The 19,795-nt window shown below is 43.4% G+C and overlaps 1 protein-coding gene across 1 annotated transcript in view; it reads left to right on the top strand.

Moving 5' to 3' along the window:
- The window catches only part of LOC311041797 (neural-cadherin), a gene marked incomplete at its 5' end in the record, with an annotated part of 161,866 nt that overhangs the window by 103,483 nt on the left and 38,588 nt on the right, over nucleotides 1–19,795 (top strand). The window contains 4 exons of the mRNA XM_084052282.1: nucleotides 12,885–13,134; nucleotides 13,811–13,938; nucleotides 14,623–14,809; nucleotides 16,760–16,903. Coding sequence (XP_083908408.1) covers nucleotides 12,885–13,134; nucleotides 13,811–13,938; nucleotides 14,623–14,809; nucleotides 16,760–16,903 — 709 coding nt within the window. The remainder of the gene's footprint in view (nucleotides 1–12,884; nucleotides 13,135–13,810; nucleotides 13,939–14,622; nucleotides 14,810–16,759; nucleotides 16,904–19,795) is intronic.

Raw genomic sequence — 19,795 nt, 5'->3', positions numbered from 1 at the left:
ACTAACGCTAAAGGTGATTTATTCTTAGTTGTGTGCCGGTGTCCCGTGCTGAAAATAGCTGATCTACAAGCTCCCGAAGCATCGCAGTGTGATGCGTTGGGAGCTTGTGAGCTCACCCTGAGTGGAGGTCAGGTCATATCGATGACTGGCAGTTTGATGTCACTTCAATCTACACGGTAGTCAAACTGTTTGTGTGTGGAATGGACCTGTTCATCTTTGACCCCAGCTATGAAGGCTGTCTTTCTATGAATAGAGGAGGCGGGGGATACCTTTGGACGTCGGCACTGAGGCCTAGTCCACACATACACAGGTACTTATGGTGTTCTTCTTATACTCTGCTATCTATCAGATCCTTGATGTACAGTAGCAAGCCAGACTGGTTTGTTACATCAACTCCCTTCTCCTACCTTCCTCTATTTCACGAGGTGTAATGGTGGAGATTTCTTGTGGTTGCACGTATGGTGCCTATTCATCAGTAAAGACTGCCTTGAGGAGACCTGCTAGGAAACCTCTCTCTGTCTCCTTCCCGTTTCATTCTGTTTCCTCCCTCCATCCTTCGCTAGCATTCTCCTATCATCAGCATGTTTACCCGAGCGCTTCCAAACATTTTTGCCGCGTACACAACCTTGCCTAAACTGTGTTTCACCTGATGTGCTTGAACTGACTTAGACACCCATGCATACATACAAACAAACCCACACACCCACCCACCCACGCACGCACGCGCACGCGCGCGCACACACACACACACACACACACACACACACACACACACACACACACACACACACACACACACACACACACACACACACACACACACACACACACACACACACACACACACACACACACACACACACACGCGCGCGCGCACGCACACGCCTTCCTCAGAGTGCTTTCTTTCTTTTTATCTTTAATAGCCTCCCTCCATCCCACCTTGCAGTCCCAGGCTGGGGTCTGGGCTAATTTGCTCACGTTTCGGAAATGGCTGATTTGGAAGGCAGAGAATGAGTGTTTTCCTTCAAGCTATTTTGTCATGGTGGTTGCATTTTTCAAAAGTAGCGGGGGCGTGCGTGTGTGTGTGTGTGTGTGTGTGTGTGTGTGTGTGTGTGTGTGTGTGTGTGTGTGTGTGTGTGTGTGTGTGTGCAAGCGTGTGTTTGTACCATGATGTACGCAGGGTATAATTAACTGTGCTCACCCACTTACATGGTCGCTGCCTGTATTGCGGATAATTTTACCCTGAAAACCACATCACTTCACTTGTCATTTTTGATAACCTGTTTTCTACACTCGCTCCCAGCACCGCTCACTTGGGTTCTTATCCGTCCATGACAGACCAAAAACAGCAGACAGATGATTTTGAATGGAAAGTTCCCACCCACCCCCCTATCTGTGTCAGCTCTTCAACAAGAGGGACAAAGAGACTTGAGGAGCAGGGAAGGGAGGTGAAACGACTCAGCTCTGTTATGAAGCCCACAATGGTCTCCCATCACCTCGGACAGCAACATTGAAAGATAGACACTTAATTACTGTATTCAGCCTCCTGACAGTTGATGGAGAGAGAGAGACAGAAAGAGATGGGTGGGGGGGGGGCAGAATGACAAAGAGGCAAAGAGAGACAACTATAAAGAAGAAGGCTCAGAGAAAGGGGTGAGAGAGGGGGGAGATGAGGAGATTTGAGGATGTGAGACGGAGATAGATGGGCAGAGAGAGAGAGAGAGAGAGGGGGGGGGGGGTATTCAGGGAGTTGTAGTAAATCTGCATGTCTCTTTCCATATCTAAACAGGGCTGTCTTCCTCAGAGCTGATGCTTGGCAATAGAACAGAAAAACAAGTCATCAGTTAATTCCTTCTATCTTTTTTATTTTATTTTCTTCACATACAGTACTTTCTGTCACTGGCCCGACTACATAGAAAATCGGTGTTAATTTAACCACATGAACCCTAGCGTTCCTCCTATTCCTCGGGAGAACATTTGACTAAATAAAATAGCAGATCTACAAGCTCAGAACGTGTCACAACATGAGGCATTGTGAGCTTGTAGATTGACCATTTTCGGCTGAGATTTTGTGGTGAGTGCACCTACAGTATCACTACAGACCCCTGGACGCCCTCGGTCAACTAAGTATACAGTATTTAAATGGTTACAAATGTAACCAATTGGTTCTTTTCTTTTCTTTTCTTTTTCACTTTCCCCTCATTCTCCCTTCCTCTGTCTGCCTCTTGATCTGTCTGTCTGTCTATTTGTCTCTCTCACCGTTTTTATTTCCACTGTAATCAATTCAGTGGGCACCTTATTGACCAACCTGCATCAAGAATACAATATACTATATCAATCAGGAAAGAATTGGATTATAGATTTTTTTGAAACAAACCTCTTTTTAAATAAAAGAAAAATTTAAGTACGTGGTCGCCATGACTGCAGTTGAAATAGTGGCTCATTCATGGGGTACAGGGAACCCCAAGAACACTATTGCTTCCACCTTAAAATATGTCGTGCCAGGGACCCCCAGAAGCAAAGATTTGTGTTCAAAATGTTCGCCTTTTAAAAACAATATTTTAAAGATTTGCACACATTTTCAAGATTAAAAAAAGAAAATAGCAGCATATTTCCCTGAATAAATAAAGGAAAAAGAAAGAAAGATTGCTATGAGCTTGTATATCTGCTATTTTTCAATGGTCAAAGTGCAAAATATGGACAAAGGGGTAAAAATGATTTGTGACGCTATGTGACAAATGATTTGTGACGATATTAACACATTTTGCTGCGGACCCCCTGGTACCCCCCAAGGACCCCTGGGGGTCCCCGGACCTCACTTTGAGAACCAATGGCTTAGAACACCCCCTGGGGCGAGTGTGTGAGGCTGGAGGTTGAGAATGCTGAGCCACCATTTGTAGCCTTGCCTTGACACTGGAGGTGGTGGCTTGCTGATCCGGCTATCATTATCTCCGACAGGCCGCAAAGACCGGGGGGCGTCCATGTGCATGTGAGTGTGTGTGGGTGGGTCCGGAGCTGATCTCGCAAACCGCTGGACCGATCAGCATGCCTTTTTTTGTGGACACTGGATCTCAAGTTTTTTTTCGAAGACATTCCATGCTATTTGCCTGTAATTTGCTTCCAAAATTTGTGTAAGGGACCTATTTCTTTCACACAAATCATGACCTCAACATCCAATTAACCCCAAATTGGAATCGCATGTTGAGGGGCCACTATAGAGTGCGCCTCCAAATTCGCTTTCGCTTCTGCCCGTAGGGGGTGCCAGCTCAGTGGCCTTGTGGTTAGAGTGTCAGCCCTGAGACTGGGAGGTCGGTAGTGATGAGCGGGCCGACCCGTAACCCACGGGTCAACCCGCAGCGCGGGTGGGTCGAGTCAGGATTTCAGAGGCAATTATGCGGGCTGCGGGCTGTGGGTGAGCGGGTCAGCCTCACACACAAAAAAAATAAAAATAAGAATAAGAATAATAACAATAAAACAGTTTGAATACACTTGGGGTGTATACTTGAAGATTATTTGCCTTCATGATTTTACCGATTTTTTTTTTTACCGGCCGGGTCACACCAAAGACTCTAATAATGGGACCCAGTGCCTCCCTGCTTGGCACTTAGCATCAAGGGTCGAATTGTGGTAAATCCCTGTGACATACTAGCGTCAGTCCAGGAGGTGTACTTGTACATCAAGCTGCCTCACGCTAAGGAAACAGGAGATAAGGCTTACTGACTTTAATTTCGAACCGTATTTTGTAGAAATGCTAATTCACCCCACAGCTTCCTAGGGTCCTGATGGCTGCAACACATGACTTACACAGCCCTGGGTAGACCACCCAGCCTGGCAGAGAGAAAGAAGGGCAGCAGGTATTCAAGGTTGTGGTTCTGGCAGGGCGCTCCAATGAACACTGTGTTCGGGGGTGGGAAGCTAGGTGTGGAGGGTAATCTCTGTCGCTGCACTAGCAACTCCTAAGGTTGTTCAGGGCACCTGTTCAGCAGGGTGCCGAACGGAGAGGAATAGCGTGTTCCTCTGCATGCGTTACGCCCTCCCAGTGAAACTTCATGTGTATGTATCGGAGGAGGAGACATGCGCTTGTCTACACCCCCTCCCCATGTCAACTTGTTGAAGCTTGCCTGTCTTCCTCTGTTGTTTCATAACCCCCACCCTTCCTTTGCTCTGCCTCCGGTGTGTTAATTGCAGTGAGGAGGAACTGTTGTTTTAAATTTAGCAGTGCTAATTTGGCCTAATATTGATACCACAAAGCATCACACTAGAAAGATGAGTGGGAACTGGGAAGAGGAAGGCGCGCGTGTGTGCGTGCGTGCGTGCGCGCGTGTGTGCGTGCGTGCGTGCGTGTTGGAGGGAGTTAGTAATTGCCTCATCAGCTTCAGCATCCCACTTCCTCCTGTTTGTTATTATTCTGTTTCTCTCTCTTGTCAACAGTGTGAAGCAGTCTTTATTCCGGTCTTATACTGTTTACTGCCGTACTGGATTAGTTGAGATTTCTTTGTTAATTGCAAGTTGACTGACTCTGGTGATATGTAAATTCACATTCACATATTTATATAATGAATAATTATTTTACACAATCATGCAATATCTCTAGTCTAATGCATAATGGATTCCAGGCTGTAAATATCTGCGAGTGGTGATGATCTGACTACAAAAGCAACAAGACTGCATGTCACTTAAAACATTCAAATGATGAAAGACAGCATCTGTATGGTCTAGAATGGATCCACTATATTTTTCATAATGAACTTCCAGGTAATGGTTTTTCCCATGAAATGGGTTTTTAGCATTTTGAGAATCAATGCTGCATGTCCCCCTGGTTACCCATTTCAGTCGAAAGCTATTTGGTTTGATAGCTGCACCGTGGACATTAAGCTATGAGGGCTAAGATGTTATCTTTCTACACCCAGCAGGCTCCCAACAGTGTGTAATGAAATCATTTGACATTAGTGCTAATTCTATATGCTCTATTACCTTACAGCAGCCTTGGTACATTAGAGTTCTACTGAAAAGGCTAGGCTGGCTAGCCTAGATGATGGCTAGATGATGCAGGCCAATTGCTTGTTTGAGAGATGCTCCTTACACAGCAACAGATAGATATAAATGTACAGTATAACAATTGCAAATCACATTCCTCTATAGCGTCCAAATCATGACTGCCTAGCAGTGCATCACACACCCCTTGCGTCAAACAGGTGACTAGTTGGGACAGGATCTGACCAAGTGACCATGCAGTACCCGTTTAATGCGACAGGACTCCCCTGCATCAGACGTTGACACGATGGGACCTGTTCTGCCTGTTGCCTCCCATATTAATGACAATGGATTATTTACAATTCTCTGTCTATCCGTATGCAACCCAAAAAGTGCCCAGAAACGGACTTCGCATCGCTCAACATGGCCGCTCGCTCACCTAACGGCTCGCTCTGGGTTGCCTCACCGAGCTCAACTCCGCTTATGTTGGCAAGCCTGTTTTAAGGGGCGGCAGTGGCTCAGGGGTAGAGTGGCCAGGTAGAGTGAACTGGAAACCCCAAGGTTCCCAGTTCGATCCTGGGTTCCCACAGAGTTAGTGTCAAAGTGTCTTTGTGCAAGACATTGAGCTCCCGATGAGCTGGTTGGTGCCTTGCATGGTTTCTTCTGCCTGTGTGTGAATGGTTGAATGTAAAGCGCTGTATAAATGCACCATTTAGCATTTAATTGTTTTAGTAGACGCTTCAAACTGTTATGAGTTGCTAGTGAGAACAGCACTTCCACATTTCAATGTGGGCAGACTGTGATCAGGACGACCAGGAATGTTGAAAAATGACAGGTGTCAAGTGGGTAACACATGGACTAGGAACACTTATATGAAAGATATTGTCAAACGTCATATTTTATATGAGAAATAGATTCATAGAGGTGATATTGAAATATTGCATAGTAAAAAGAAAATTCTTAATTTTAATACAGTAATTTAAAGTTAATTGAATTACTGCTCTTGCCTGGAAACCCCTTCAAGATTCCCTAGGGGTCCCCAGACCCCACTTTGAATACCACTGGCCTAGTAAACATGATGGTCACATCACCATGCAGCCTTTTAAGGAAATAAGCCTGTTAATGGTTTTAACGGTAGGTACAGGGGTGGTAATGTTGTAAACAACATGCCTTCCTGTCTCACTCTTCTCGTTTCATTAACAGGTCCTTGATTTTCTATATCCATTTCCCTCTCTCCTCTCTCCTCTTTCACCCACACTAATATGTGCTAATACTACTTCAACAACAAAGGACTTCAGAACAATTACATGGAGTGTTTTCCTCTCTGTTTCTGTCTCTCTGTGTCTGTCTGTCTGTCTGTCTGTCTGTCTGTCTGTCTGTCTGTCTGTCTGTCTGTCTGTCTGTCTCTCTCTCTCTCTCTCTCTCTCTCTCTCTCTCTCTCTCTCTCTCTCTCTCTCTCTCTCTCTCTCTCTCTCTCTCTCTCTCTCTCTCTCTCTCTCTCTTGTCTTTTCTTTCTCTCCTCTAGTCTGAACCCAGTATTTAGTCCCCTGTGTTGAGTTACTGTAGCAACTGGCTGCTAAAATCTGCCTGGTGCTTTGGGAGCCTTCACAGTAATTCATCCCCAGAACTCTAAATACAAATTAGGCTTGTTAAAGAGCGTAATGCATTCATTAGCACCAGCGAGCTGTCTGCTTGTTGTGTTCGACGAGTGCTTGTGCTTCTATTCATCAGCCCCCTCACTCGCTTTCTCTCTACTTCTGTCCCTCTTTCTATCTCTCCCCTTCACTCACTCTCCCTCACTCAACTGTCTCTTGCTCTCTCACTCACTCACTCTCTCTCTCTCTCTCTCTCTCTCTCTCTCTCTCTCTCTCTCTCTCTCTCTCTCTCTGTCTCTCTCTCTCTCTCTCTCTCATCTCCTTCATCTATCTATCTATCTCTCCGTCTCCCTAATTAAAATTTTAAATATCGGCGCCTCTCATTGTGGAATTATCTCAAGGAACCATAATTAGTGAATTTCCAAACGCGCTAATTGCAACCTTGAGGAAGTCATTAAGGGGGGGGGGGGGGGGGGGGCTTGTTCTGGATCACGCTGGCCGAGATAATGGCCTATCTTTCCCATCACGCTCCAGTCCGGGGACCGAGCCACGGTGAGGTGGGCGGGGGCTGGGGAGTTCTGTAAAGGAGGTGGTCTTTAATAAGGTGGGATAGACAAGGTCGGACAAGTTTGTATTTTTTCAGAATTAATAATTGAAGCCAAAAACCACGGCTGGCATGAATATTTCAGCACAACAGCTTTTGAAGCAGCTGTTTGCATTCTCTCTGTGTTGAAAAGCAGAGGCTGAATCACTATTTTGGGGGTCCACAGGAGGGTCTGTGCGTACCTTATGTGTCTGCGCGTGTTTGCGTTTGTGTGCGCTTGTCTGTATACGTGTGGGCTGCGGCGGCCTGGGACTCATGCCTGATTTGTACTTTGACAGCAAATAGCAGATAAGACAAAAGTCTTACATTATTTATTTTAAAGCCTCACTATGTAACTTTTGTTTAATGAATAAAATGTAATTTTGTCCAATCTGTATGGTAGAGTATGTTAAAGGATCTACACCATGAATTAAAACAAATATTTAATATTTAATATCATATTGTTTATGTCCCTCAAACACTTTTCAAAAGGTTTGAGCCTAAATCAAGCCTCAGATATACTCATTCCAACTAACTTCTCTCTGGCTTATAAAGCACTTTCACCTGCAATACCACATTGTCCTGTTTGGCACGGCGCTATTGAGCCAGTTTGTATGCATGTTATCTCCTGGTTCTGTGGAAAAAGTAAAAAAAAAAACTGTTTTTTTGGAACTGAAAAAAAGGGAGGGATTGTACCGTCACGTTCGGGTGTAAATCAGTTTGGTCTGTTTTGAGACCAATTTCCAGATATGCTGTGAATTCATGGTGTAGTCCCTTTAATACAATATAACTTATACAATTGGGGTGGTTGTATTTTGTCTCCCTGCTCTATTGAGACATTTAGATTGTGTGAAAGGTCATGTCTCACCTAGACACAGGATCTGACACAAATGTTGACCTTTTTTTTATCCCCTGAGCAAGCAGGCAGGCATTAGCTCAATGGTTAAAAAAAGTTACATAGTGCAGCTCTAATGTGATCGCCTGTAGTTTCACTAATTTATATTTCTTTTCTGTTTTTTGGTAACAAGTTTGAGGTTATAACTCCTACTTTAAAATGTAAATACTATTTTCATATAGATAACGATGACTCAGTAACCAACTGTAAAACAAGTACAGTCATTTAAAAACTGTGTGGCTGAAACATTTACATTATTAAGTCGCATCGTGAGCTTGTAGAACGGCTGCTGTCGGTGTCAGAGGTCTCACAATCATTGCCAGCAGGCAAAGAAAGAGCAGGGAAAAGAGCACGCTCCTCTGACGATTTGGAAAGAGCAGTCTGAGAGCTTTTTGGTGTTATTCTCCAGCTCTTCGAGTGGTTTCCTTGACTAGCTTTCGCACTTCTCTTTTTATAGTTCTTGGGCTCCTCCAGGAACATCCCTTCTCCTCTGTTTCTTTTTATTTGGATTGGAAATAACATGTAGTTGCGTGTTCCTTACAACGCAGGTTTTTACTGTAGCTCTCAAGAGAGCAGAGTGGTCGATGTTAAAAACATGAAAACTTTTAGCTAAAGAGCCTCAAAACGAGCCATTCGACGTCTCATAGCAACAGCAGGAGGTACAAAAAGAACTTGTCTTAAAAAAAACATCTGCTTTGCACCGCAAGCAAAAAGATATTCACGGCTGAACCGCATCTTGTTACAATACACTGTTGTGTTGATCTGCACAATGCTGCAGCGGCAGTGTCAAAGTCGTCTTCTAAAACTCAGGTGCTATGCTATATTTTTGAGTTATTTTTCTTTTTTGTTCCGATGACCTTATGACCTTTCAACATCATGCAGAGACAGTAATTGGAGTTCCGAGATAGAAAGGATTGTAATCTACACAGTCTTTTTTTCTTTTTATCCCATTGTTGTCTTATTGCCTGTTTTGCAAAAATGTGCAGTCATACTGTAGCACTGTAACTATGAATGTGTTCATGTTCGTGCGCATGTGCGTATGTGTTTGTGTGTGAAAGAGAGACTAAGAAATAGGCTTGGGCGGTATAAAGGTATACAAGGGTATTTAAAAAATCCAGAAGATATGATTTTCACTAGTCAAAAATATTATTGATGGAAAATAAAAAGGTGAATGAAATTAAATTAAATTAATTGACTCATCATTTCTGCTCTATAACTGTACTTATATAATCAATATAACTAGATAAATATAGCAATATATAACTTACTTAATCTAGAGATGAATTCTACCAACTACAAGCATCTTAATTTATGAGCCACACGTTTTTATTCAACTGCCAATCTGTCACACCACCCACACATCATCTCTGTTCAGCCCACTGAGGTGTCTGTATCCACAACAAGGGTCATCAGGTCCTCCAGCAAGGTATGCTGAATCTATGGAAGAAGGGCGCTTATTTAATATATATATATGATTCTATGGGTCAGAAGTATTTAATTAAACCGAGCAAGACTTTTCTAAGTAGGCTAATTGCATATTAGACACACAGCATTGTAGTAGGCTAGACAATGTCCTATACATGCTGCTACAATAACGTATATTACCAGCAGCTCAGTTGTTATGTTTATATATGTTGTTTTTAACACAATATCACAACAAATGCTGTTTAACCCGGTGAATTGTCAAGTATGAAGGTATGAAAAAATGCATTTACCGCCAAAACCTACTAATAATGTATTTGAGTTTTTGTGTGCATGTGTGAAGGGGTTCTGCTAAACGTGTGTGTGTGTGTGTGTGTGTGTGTGTGTGTGTGTGTGTGTGTGTGTGTGTGTGTGTGTGTGTGTGTGTTTTGTGTGTGTGTGTGTGTGTGTGTGTGTGTGTGTGTGTGTGTGTGTGTGTGTGTGTGTGTGTGTGTGTGTGTGTGTGTGTGTGTGTGTGTGTGTGTGTGTGTGTGTGTGTGGGGTGAAGTGGGATCATTCAGCCGTGGAAAATACAATCCTTCCCTGTCAAGGTTGTGACTCTGTGTGTCTCTGTGGCCAGAAAGGACAAGAACCTTGAAAGCTTCATTCTCTCTCTCTCTCTCTCTCTCTCTCTCTCTCTCTCTCTCGCTCTCTCACACACACACACACACACACACACACACACAGATGGTAGCACTGCATTATAAGGCCAAGACTAGCTGCGGTTGTGTGAACATGGGTCTTAAAAGCTCTGCTGCTTGTATATCCTGACTTTATAGGTCATACCATTCACTGTGGAGCAACAAGAATACACACACACACACACACACACACACACACACACACACACACACACACACACACACACACACACAATCCTCTTTGACCTTTTTGTGGGAGGTCAAAAGTCGTCCATCTCCTTTCACTCCTTCAAACAAAATTCACAAAAAAAGAGTATTAATTTAAAGGGATAATTCACCCCCAAAATGACTTACTTACTATCAATTACACACCCCATGAAGCCTTGAATTAATGGAGATTTGTTTAGTTTTTGTCGCATTCCTAAGCCAATAATTTGATGACCGGCGGCGGCTCCGGACTTTGAGTCTAATACACGACTCATTAACATCTTTCCGCCAGTCATCAAATTATTGGCTTAGGAATTCGACAAAAACTAAAAAATCTCCATGAATTCAAGGCTTCATGGGGTGTGTAACTGATTTTACTCCCTCTAGTCCCTTTAACTTTAGACACATGCTCAAGTTAAATTAACTCGCTGGATTTAATATGTAGCAAGCAGGAAAGTATTCCCTGAGTTCTAGAAATGTCCATACAAGGTCTGAACTCTGAAAAACAACTCTATAGTGCTAGAATGTCGAATTCTTGGAAGCCACTTGGTTCTGACATACTCTTGTGTACTTTGTAGTGTCATTTTTGTTAAAGTTTGTTTTCATTTATGGTTTTCAGTGCCATTGGAGCTGTTGAGACGAATAACTTTGCTCTTGACAGTGCACAGCTGTGAAGCGAGGGGGGGTCGCTCAGTTGCTCGGCTAGTGTCTTGTTTCTTTGGCTTGGATTTTTTATGGATGAATGTAACCATTTCAGGGATAAATCTGGCTCGGGATTTAAATCACAAATTAGCTTTGATCTTTGAAGTTTAAAAAGAGATTGGAAAAGGAGGATTCCCATGCAAATCATGATCACTTAATTCACCATGTACTGAGAATGTGTGTCACGACACTGGTGCATGTTGTTAAATGAGTTTCACTGTAAATGATGACATATAATGACATATGGAGAGCAAGAGTTCACAAATAGTGCAAAGGGACAATAAAATACTGCTACTTCTACTCTAATGGACAGTTAGACTATACATATAATTTTTCATATCTACTGTACTCTGCATGCATCATTCCACATTCTAATAATAATACTTACTGTTGCTCTACAGGGAATTGACATCTAGTGCATTGTTCCAGTCAGTGTGTGCATAATGCATGAACACCATATCAAATGCAGGAAACGGTAGACTCAATGCATGTCACACAGCATGTCTTCCATTAAACCAAAAATACAAAACAGAGTCAAATCAAGGGCTTGAATTAAAGCTGCTTTTCCATCAGAGACTTCTTGACCACTCAATGTAAACGTTAACAGAAAGGGAGTGGATGACGCAGCAACAGCATGGCTGTGAAATCCCACTGGCGGGATGCCCACGGTACCCAGGTGTGCGAGATGGCGATAGACTTCTCCACATTATTCCCTGTCACTTTAGCTTCTCTCCGCCTCTGCTCTTCTTCCCCTGTGAAAACGAGAGAAATTGGGAGCATTGCAAAAGCCATGGAGCTTAAAATTCGGAGTCAGGGAGGACAGAGGTGTCTCATCCACTCACACACACACACACACACACACACACACACACACACACACACACACACACACACACACACACACACACACACACACACACACACACACACACACACACACACACACACACACACACACACACACACACACACTGTACTGTATGCATGAACACAGGCACACTCAAACGCAGATACACACCTTATGGAAAGCGACTCCATAATGTGTCAATATTAGCTCAATAGGCGGTTTGATGGATTGCACAGGGTAGTGTGTGTAATGTATTCCGAGTTTAGTAGAGTCAGCAGCCAGCAGACTGATGGCTTTGCTGATTTAGATGGACCCACACGCTAATGATGCTAATTAGTTTTGGCCAGCTTTTGCCAAATACAGGCACTTTTGCCAATCGTATTCCTTGTTTTGTTTTGTTTGTTGTTTCAGGAAGACTTTTTTACACAAGCACATTTGAGCCCTAATGCCTTTATACTGAAACCCTACTGTATGCATGCCTGCATACAACACACACCTCAAATATAATCCACTATTTTAACCGCCTGATATTTTGTACCTTTTTTATTGCGGAATTGGTTCTAAAATGTAATGGAAATCTTTTACAGCAAGGTTCTTCTATTCTTTTTTTGTAATAGATAATCACCTTTTTTGTGTGTGGCATTTTATAGTTTATTTCAGATAGATCAGTGAGAGACAGGAAACCAAGGATAGAGAGAGGAGAGACATGCAAGTTAAGAAGAGGGTCAGATTCAACCTGGGTCCTCACCCCCACCAGGAGCATATACTGTATGGTCTGTGCACTAACTGGCTGAACCACCAGGCACCCCAATGTTCTTCTATGTAACCTATTGAGAAGCTTATGTGCATTAAATTAGCATATTACATTTCAAATTGACTATATTAAAAGTGAACTGTCCTCAGTCTTGACTTTCACCCGCAGACACACACGCATACACACACCAAACTAATGTCATTCCCCTTTTATCTCTCCCCACAGACTATCAAAGCAACGTCGCCCCTCGGAGATCCCAGGGTGACCTATAACCTGGAGGAGGGCCAGGTTCCAGAGACCAACATGCCGGTACGGTTCTACATAAAACCCAACCGGGCGGACGGCTCAGCGTCCATACTGGTGGCTGACCCCCTGGATTATGAAACCACACGGTTCTTCATGCTGAGGGTCCGCGTCCAGAACGTAGCCGCGGTTCCACTAGCCTCTTTCACTACAGTTTACGTCAACGTTACGGGTAAGAAAGGTAGCAGAGGTCTGTGTGGGTGTGAGTGTGTATGCATGCTGTGAAAGAAAGAAAGAGTGAGTGAGCGAAGGAGTGCACAAAAATGAGCAAGTGACAGTGTGTGATGTATAGTATGGGACAGTATGGTTGTATACTCATTGCCAATAAATAGCTTTGCTTAAGTCATGGAAACCAACCAACAGAAATGCAGAAACTCAGCCTTAATAAGCCAATAAGCTGATAAATGACAAAGAGCGAGTTGGAACAACAAAGTTGTTCAGACATCCCTCGCCATCCGTTGGCAGGATGGTTCGTAAACAAGCTAACAGCTATAGGAGCATTAGCTTCAATCCGCCTCATTTAACAGTGACTCACCGATAAGTTTTGCTAAGTGGGCCAACAAAGTTGCAAACAATGTGGAAAATATTTCCAGACTTTGATTGGTTTTCAACAAGCCCATATTTAGCTGCGTAATTGGCTTAGCAGCGCTTGAAACCAGCTGACAGACTGAGGACTCCAGGGTATTTTTTTATTAATGCCTCCTGAATAATAATTACACTTTCATTAATGTGTGAATTCTCTCTGAGGCGAGTTTAAGTGAGACTTTACAGTTCTTTACTTTTTGATTCACTTCACAAATCTGTGAACTGAAAGAGTGCCAAACTACATTATCTTTCCTTTCTGACAGATGTGAACGACAATGTTCCTTTCTTCCTGTCATCCACCTATGAGGCTACTGTTCCTGAGGGGGCTGAAATCGGAACATCAGTGGCTCAGGTTTCAGCAACCGACTTGGACTCTGGTCTTCATGGAATGGTAAATAACAATGTTTCCCGTAGGAAAATCTGTAGTCAAGGCGGTTAACTTTACTCAAACATACAACACATTAGTCAGTGCAGGTTTTATTTTGACGTCGTCCGCCACTGTAAAACTTTCATTAGTGGTTTGCTTGATGCAGTTCGGTCCACTAAAGTGTGTAAGGTTGGCTAACTGAGGATAACTGCAGCTGAACAGTGATGTGCAATGGATTTAAATATTCAGTCACATGATATTAATTAGAAATATTATCAATAGACTGGAGAAGGATTATTATTCAGCAAGTCTGTTATGCTAAAGTTCATTGTAAAAGCACAACGGAAACCAGCAACATCCTGCTGTTCCCTTCATTAATGGTTAGTCACTGACTGTAACCAATTTTGACACTCAGATTAGTTTGGTCCACGTGGAATTCAGAATTGAATGAAATAATTTTTTTCAGTAATTTCTCAGTTAAAGCAACAATTTTCACTATTGGCTGCCAACCAGCCATCAGACATACACACAGACAGACAGATCGATGGGTAGGGATAGATGCAGTACATACAGTAGGGTCAACTGTTTGTTTGTTTGGTTGCTTGTTTGTTTGTTTGTTTGGTTGTTTGTTTGATTTATTGATTGATTGATTGATTGATTGATTGATTGATTACTAATTTGAGTACATTTTCTTATCTGGGGCTGCAGATAAACTATGTGATTCTGAAGGATGAGAGTGGGGACTCTCAGTATTTCAGCATCAACTCCTACACAGGTGTGGTCCACACGCGGGCCTCCTTTGACCGTGAACAGAAGGGTTCCTACCTTATTGAGGTCCAGTCCCAGGACAGCTCTGAGTCTGCAAGGCCTGGACAGCAAGGCCAGCCCAATACTGGTGGGTACTTCACATACATGCCCACTTATCCTGAATTCACAGCCGCAGTGGCAAGCGAATGTCAGGCTAAATGGAAACAGCTTTATTGTCACATCACAGGTTTACAGGTGTAAACAGTGGGTTGAATTAGTTTTTGTGCAAGCTCCATCATTTGTGTTATTCCCAGAAAGAGAGAGAAAAGAAAAGAATAAAAGAAAGAGAAGTGGGGACGGGGAGCAAGGAGAAAGAACAAAAATCTAAATATATCTACAGTACAGTACATATACAATCTGGCTAAATGGGCTGAGGTACAGTATGAGTGACACCTTCATAAATAAGCGAGTTGTGGTCCAGCGAGAGCTCCACTGCTCCAAACAGCTCAAACCAACACAGCTGTGCCCGGCAGGAGAGCTCACAGGCAGGGAGGACAAGTACAGACACTCAATGCCTATCTCTGGCAGCTTGTTGTAAATTCCCTGTAAGAAATAGGCCATGCAGTTGCTCAATCTTGATTAATCTTATATCTATAGCCTAAACGCTATTTTAAAACTTTATTTTTAATTTTTTATCAGTTACTGTATCAGTACTTCCATACAGTAGTCCATTTCTGTCCATCTCAAGTAGTGTTGGATGTGTACACCAAGTCCACACCGAGCCAACTTCAGAGAAATTAAAGCCTGCTTCTGGTTGGCTGCTGCTCTGCCTCGACACAGTTGCAGCGGCAAAGTTGACACTTACTTAGCTTTGCTGCTCCACTTCATGCTGGCGTAGTGGGGAAAGTGGTGGGGAAAGACTCCTTGCCGTAGACAATGCTTTGAACCTCACTGCTTTTTAAGAATCCGGAAGCAGAATACAGCTGCTGGTGTGAATTCAGTGCTAGGCCGACACACACAGACACACATTATTTACATGCACATCAAGGCAAGAATAGTCAGTTTAACTTCATTGGTAATTATAAACACATACACAAAAGATACCAATTCATCCTGCTGCCTCTCCCCCTCTTACCAAACGAGTTTAGCTGATGTCAAATGACTAGTCCCAAGCACGCAGTAAAAACACAGTCCCACCCAGAGTTCTGGCGCATAACCTGTTCAGGTTACGTCCAGGCAACCCTAATTCATTAACACATCGTTAGCGTTGCGCTAATGGGACAGGCTAATAGCCAAACAGGGCTTTGGGTACAACTAAAAGACAGCAGCGCCACACACACACCCCTCCATTGCCACGCTATCTGTCAGCCCATCAAAGCCTCTGGAGCTTCCAACACAGCTGTGACTAACAGATAATATTCTTTTCAGTGTTGCTCATTACATTGCTGCGGTTGAGGGAAAAGGATGCCCTTGCCATTTTCCTATTTTTCTTTCTAAAAGTTTATATACTCATTTATGGGTCAAGTGATGACCTGTGGGCACTGAAAGTTGTTAAAAGCTCCTTTGTGTAGTGACGTTAGAGTCACTGAGAAACAAGCATTATTTTGGGTATTCATGATATACGTACTTATAGTACTTTTTGCAGACATTTTTTGTCAGACAACAGCAAAGTGATTCTCTTGCTTGCAAGATTTTTGTTTTTTTGATTGTTGCAAATTGAGGATTCTATTCACTCTCCAGCACAGGGATGGAGAGTGAACACATATATGGTGTTATTGGACTTTATACTAGCCGTTTCCATGGAAATGGAACAGTGGACCTGATAAATTGGTTCTAGGCTTAAAATAATCTCTATGGGAAAAAATGAATGGGCTTTCTATTTGTGGCACCACCAAATGCTAGGTAGGTGCTATGCCCTATAGGCTCTAGGGCTTAAAGGAGTAGTTCACCCAAAAAATTACTTATTTTCTATCAATTACACAACCCCTGAAGCACAACTACTCCTTTAACTGATTACCTAAACAGGCTGTGCAACAGAATACTGTATGTGACCAAACAAAAGATTTGTTTCAATTACCTTCCTCTCTGTTTCCCACAGACACAGCCTATGTCAGGATCCTTGTGACGGACGTCAACGACAACGCCCCGGCTTTTGACCAGCCAGTGTACGAGGTGAGCGTAGAGGAGGACAAGGAGGTCGGCTTTGTCGTCATCACTGTCACAGCCAACGATGGGGACGAAGGTGAGTCATTTGATGTCTATGTTGGTTGTCATGGAAGCCCTGTCTGAGGGGGTGAGCGGGTGGTATCGAGACATCAGGCTTTCAGTGTGATATAATATGGACCTCCATCAGGGCAAAGGTTTTGCTTCTAATCTTAGCAACTAGAATGGACATTTAGTGAAGCTGCAGGAGCTGATGGAACTACCTCTAGTGCTTTAAATCAAAACCAACTTGGCTCATAGATTAAGGGGGCTGATGAGTTGGTATGTCATTGTATTGGGGTCATCTATAGTAGTAACCACTGCGACCACAATTGACAACAACAAAAAAGTTCCCTATAACGGTTTTGTGTCGTTGAGGATGTGTGTCTATATTCAATTTCCTTGGGTGTGTCTGATCCAGTCACATCAACCTTCTCATGGTGATGAAAGCACCTTGGCATTTCACATCTCTTCTTGCCATCAAGCATAATCTCAGCTGAAGTTCCACATCCACAGTGAGAAAAACTATGGTACTGTAGATATATTTAGGTAAACAATATTTTGGAAAAAGAATGTATTTCCCTCCCCATACATCTCTCTCTCTCTCTCTCTCTCTCTCTCTCTCTCTCTCTCTCTCTCTCTCTCTCTCTCTCTCTCTCTCTCTCTGTAGGTCTGTCTCTATGCCTCTCTATCCATCTCTCCGCTTGCTCACCATCATTTCCTGTCAGTCTTTTTCAATACCTCATGTGTTGTTGTTGTTTTTTGTCAGAGCTTGTTAGCAGATCTCGGCAGTGAATGTGGGAGGCAGAGCTCTGCTCCCCTGAGGTCGTCATTTGATGTTTGTCTCTGTTTTTGTTTGTCCCTCGTTCCTCTCCTCTTCTGAAAATGAATAAATAAGAAAAACCACGAGCATTCTGGTCTCTTAATGACAGCTGTGCATCTTCTGTAGGAGTCTGTGTGCCACGTTGTTTTGGTGAGAACGTCACCCCTCTGTGACGGGTATGTTCAGGTGCGAATGATATCTGATTTAGCAAGCTTCCGCGTTCCATTTAGTGAGCTGCCGATGAAGAGGTTAAGGGCCACCATCTTAGATTAAAGAAGCCGCCTTTGTTCTTCCCCACTAATGTGCTGTTGTTGGAAAGGTTGGCGGATGTTGTGTTTATCCCCCCTTCAGACAGATCCCACAACGGGTTTGAAGAAGCATTCAGATCCTGGAAAAATACGCTGAATACGGAATTAAGAAGTGCTAAGATAGCAAACTAGTGCAAACAACAGCAGTAATTCCCTCCCATATGTGACTCGCTTATCCCTCAGCAGCTCAGCACTCCAGAATTTACCATCTCGACAACAGCACTCGGTGGTAATTAGGCGATACCCGCGTAGGGCCCAGGAGTGACTGAATTAGATGGGGGGGGGGCGGCCATTTTGGCTCAAGTTTGGCCCCCTCAGGCAGGTGTCTGGGTGGAGGAGATGAGCTGTATTAGTGGAAAGATTAGCTGTAAAACACGACACACGATCCTGCTAAGCACTGCACCCTGCCGAGTCAGCAGGTCTTGGCTCTGTGTGTGTTTATGAGTGTGTGTGTGTGTGTGTGTGTGTGTGTGTGTGTGCATGTGTGTGTGTGTATCTCTTCCTTTGTTTCTTTCTCGTTCCATCTTTTTGTCGCCCTGTTTTTCTTCAGTGGTAAAGCTGCAGTAGATTATTGCCTGAAATTCATCTTTACCACATAATTTAAAGTGTCATCATTAGCTAATGATCTGTATTTCATATATAGCCTAATGCCTTAACATCAAGTTTGACAAGGTTTTAACTCTGTCCCCTTGCCAAATATAACAGATCTACAAGCCTGATTGATTGATTGATTGAATGAATACTTTATTAACAAGATTGTTAACAGTACAGGTAATACAGTCAACATTTTTGCTAAAAGGATAACACAAAAAGCCTCAGGGGCTTGTACTCAATTCATCAGTAATACATAAAATACATACATACAATACAAAGCTCACAATGCATCGCGACTCCATCGTACGACTAAGTATAAATCAGGCTTAAGATTGAAGACGTGTGCTGTGTGGATCTTATTGGGGGTGACAATAGGTTGAAGGCAGGGCCGACAGGAAGCCTAACACCTCGGCTCAGGAGGAAATCCTGTCAGTGTTCAGAAAGCGTTGAAGCTTGGTATGTCTGCCGGCTCTCATAGCCATCCTCCCACTCATCCTTCAAAACACAAGCATTCACACAGGGTTTACACATGGTTTCAGGTGTGTGTGTGTGCGTGTGTGTGCGCGCATGTGCGTGTGTGTGTGTGTGTGTGTGTGTGTGTGTGTGTGTGTGTGTGTGTGTGTGTGTGTGTGTGTGTGTGTGTGTGTGACAAATGAGTTTGCCTGACCTCCAGTTTATATGTGGACAGGGAGGGTCACCTGCACCTCAACACCTGCCAACATCAACAAAATATGGTCATAACACTGATGACCCAGACACACACACTCACACTCATGCACACATGCATGCACGCACACACACACACACACACACACACACACACACACACACACACACACACACACACACACACACACACACACACACACACACACACACACACACACACACACACACACACACACACACACACACACACACGCATGCGCACACACACACGCGCACGCACGTTCAGCAAGCTGTTCACAAGGTGACAGTGATTGTTAATACATTGGTTACTGTGGGGCCAAGGGCAGCTTCTGTACCAGTTACTGTGTAGAGACCATATGTGTAAAGCAGGTCACAGTAATCAAACCATCACTCTGAAATATGGGACTGGACATTTAACATGGGAGATGCTTCATCATGTGGACAACATGGATATGTGATAAAAAAAAACACATTAGGCTGTGGTGTTGCATGCATTCATACTGTATCGTTGCTGTCG

This window comes from Gymnoscopelus microlampas (assembly GCF_963454915.1).
Source record: "Gymnoscopelus microlampas genome assembly, chromosome: 3".
Taxonomy (NCBI): Eukaryota; Metazoa; Chordata; class Actinopteri; order Myctophiformes; family Myctophidae; genus Gymnoscopelus; species Gymnoscopelus microlampas.
Note: the sequence above shows the minus strand (reverse complement) of the source record. Positions and strands in the feature narration are given on the sequence as shown.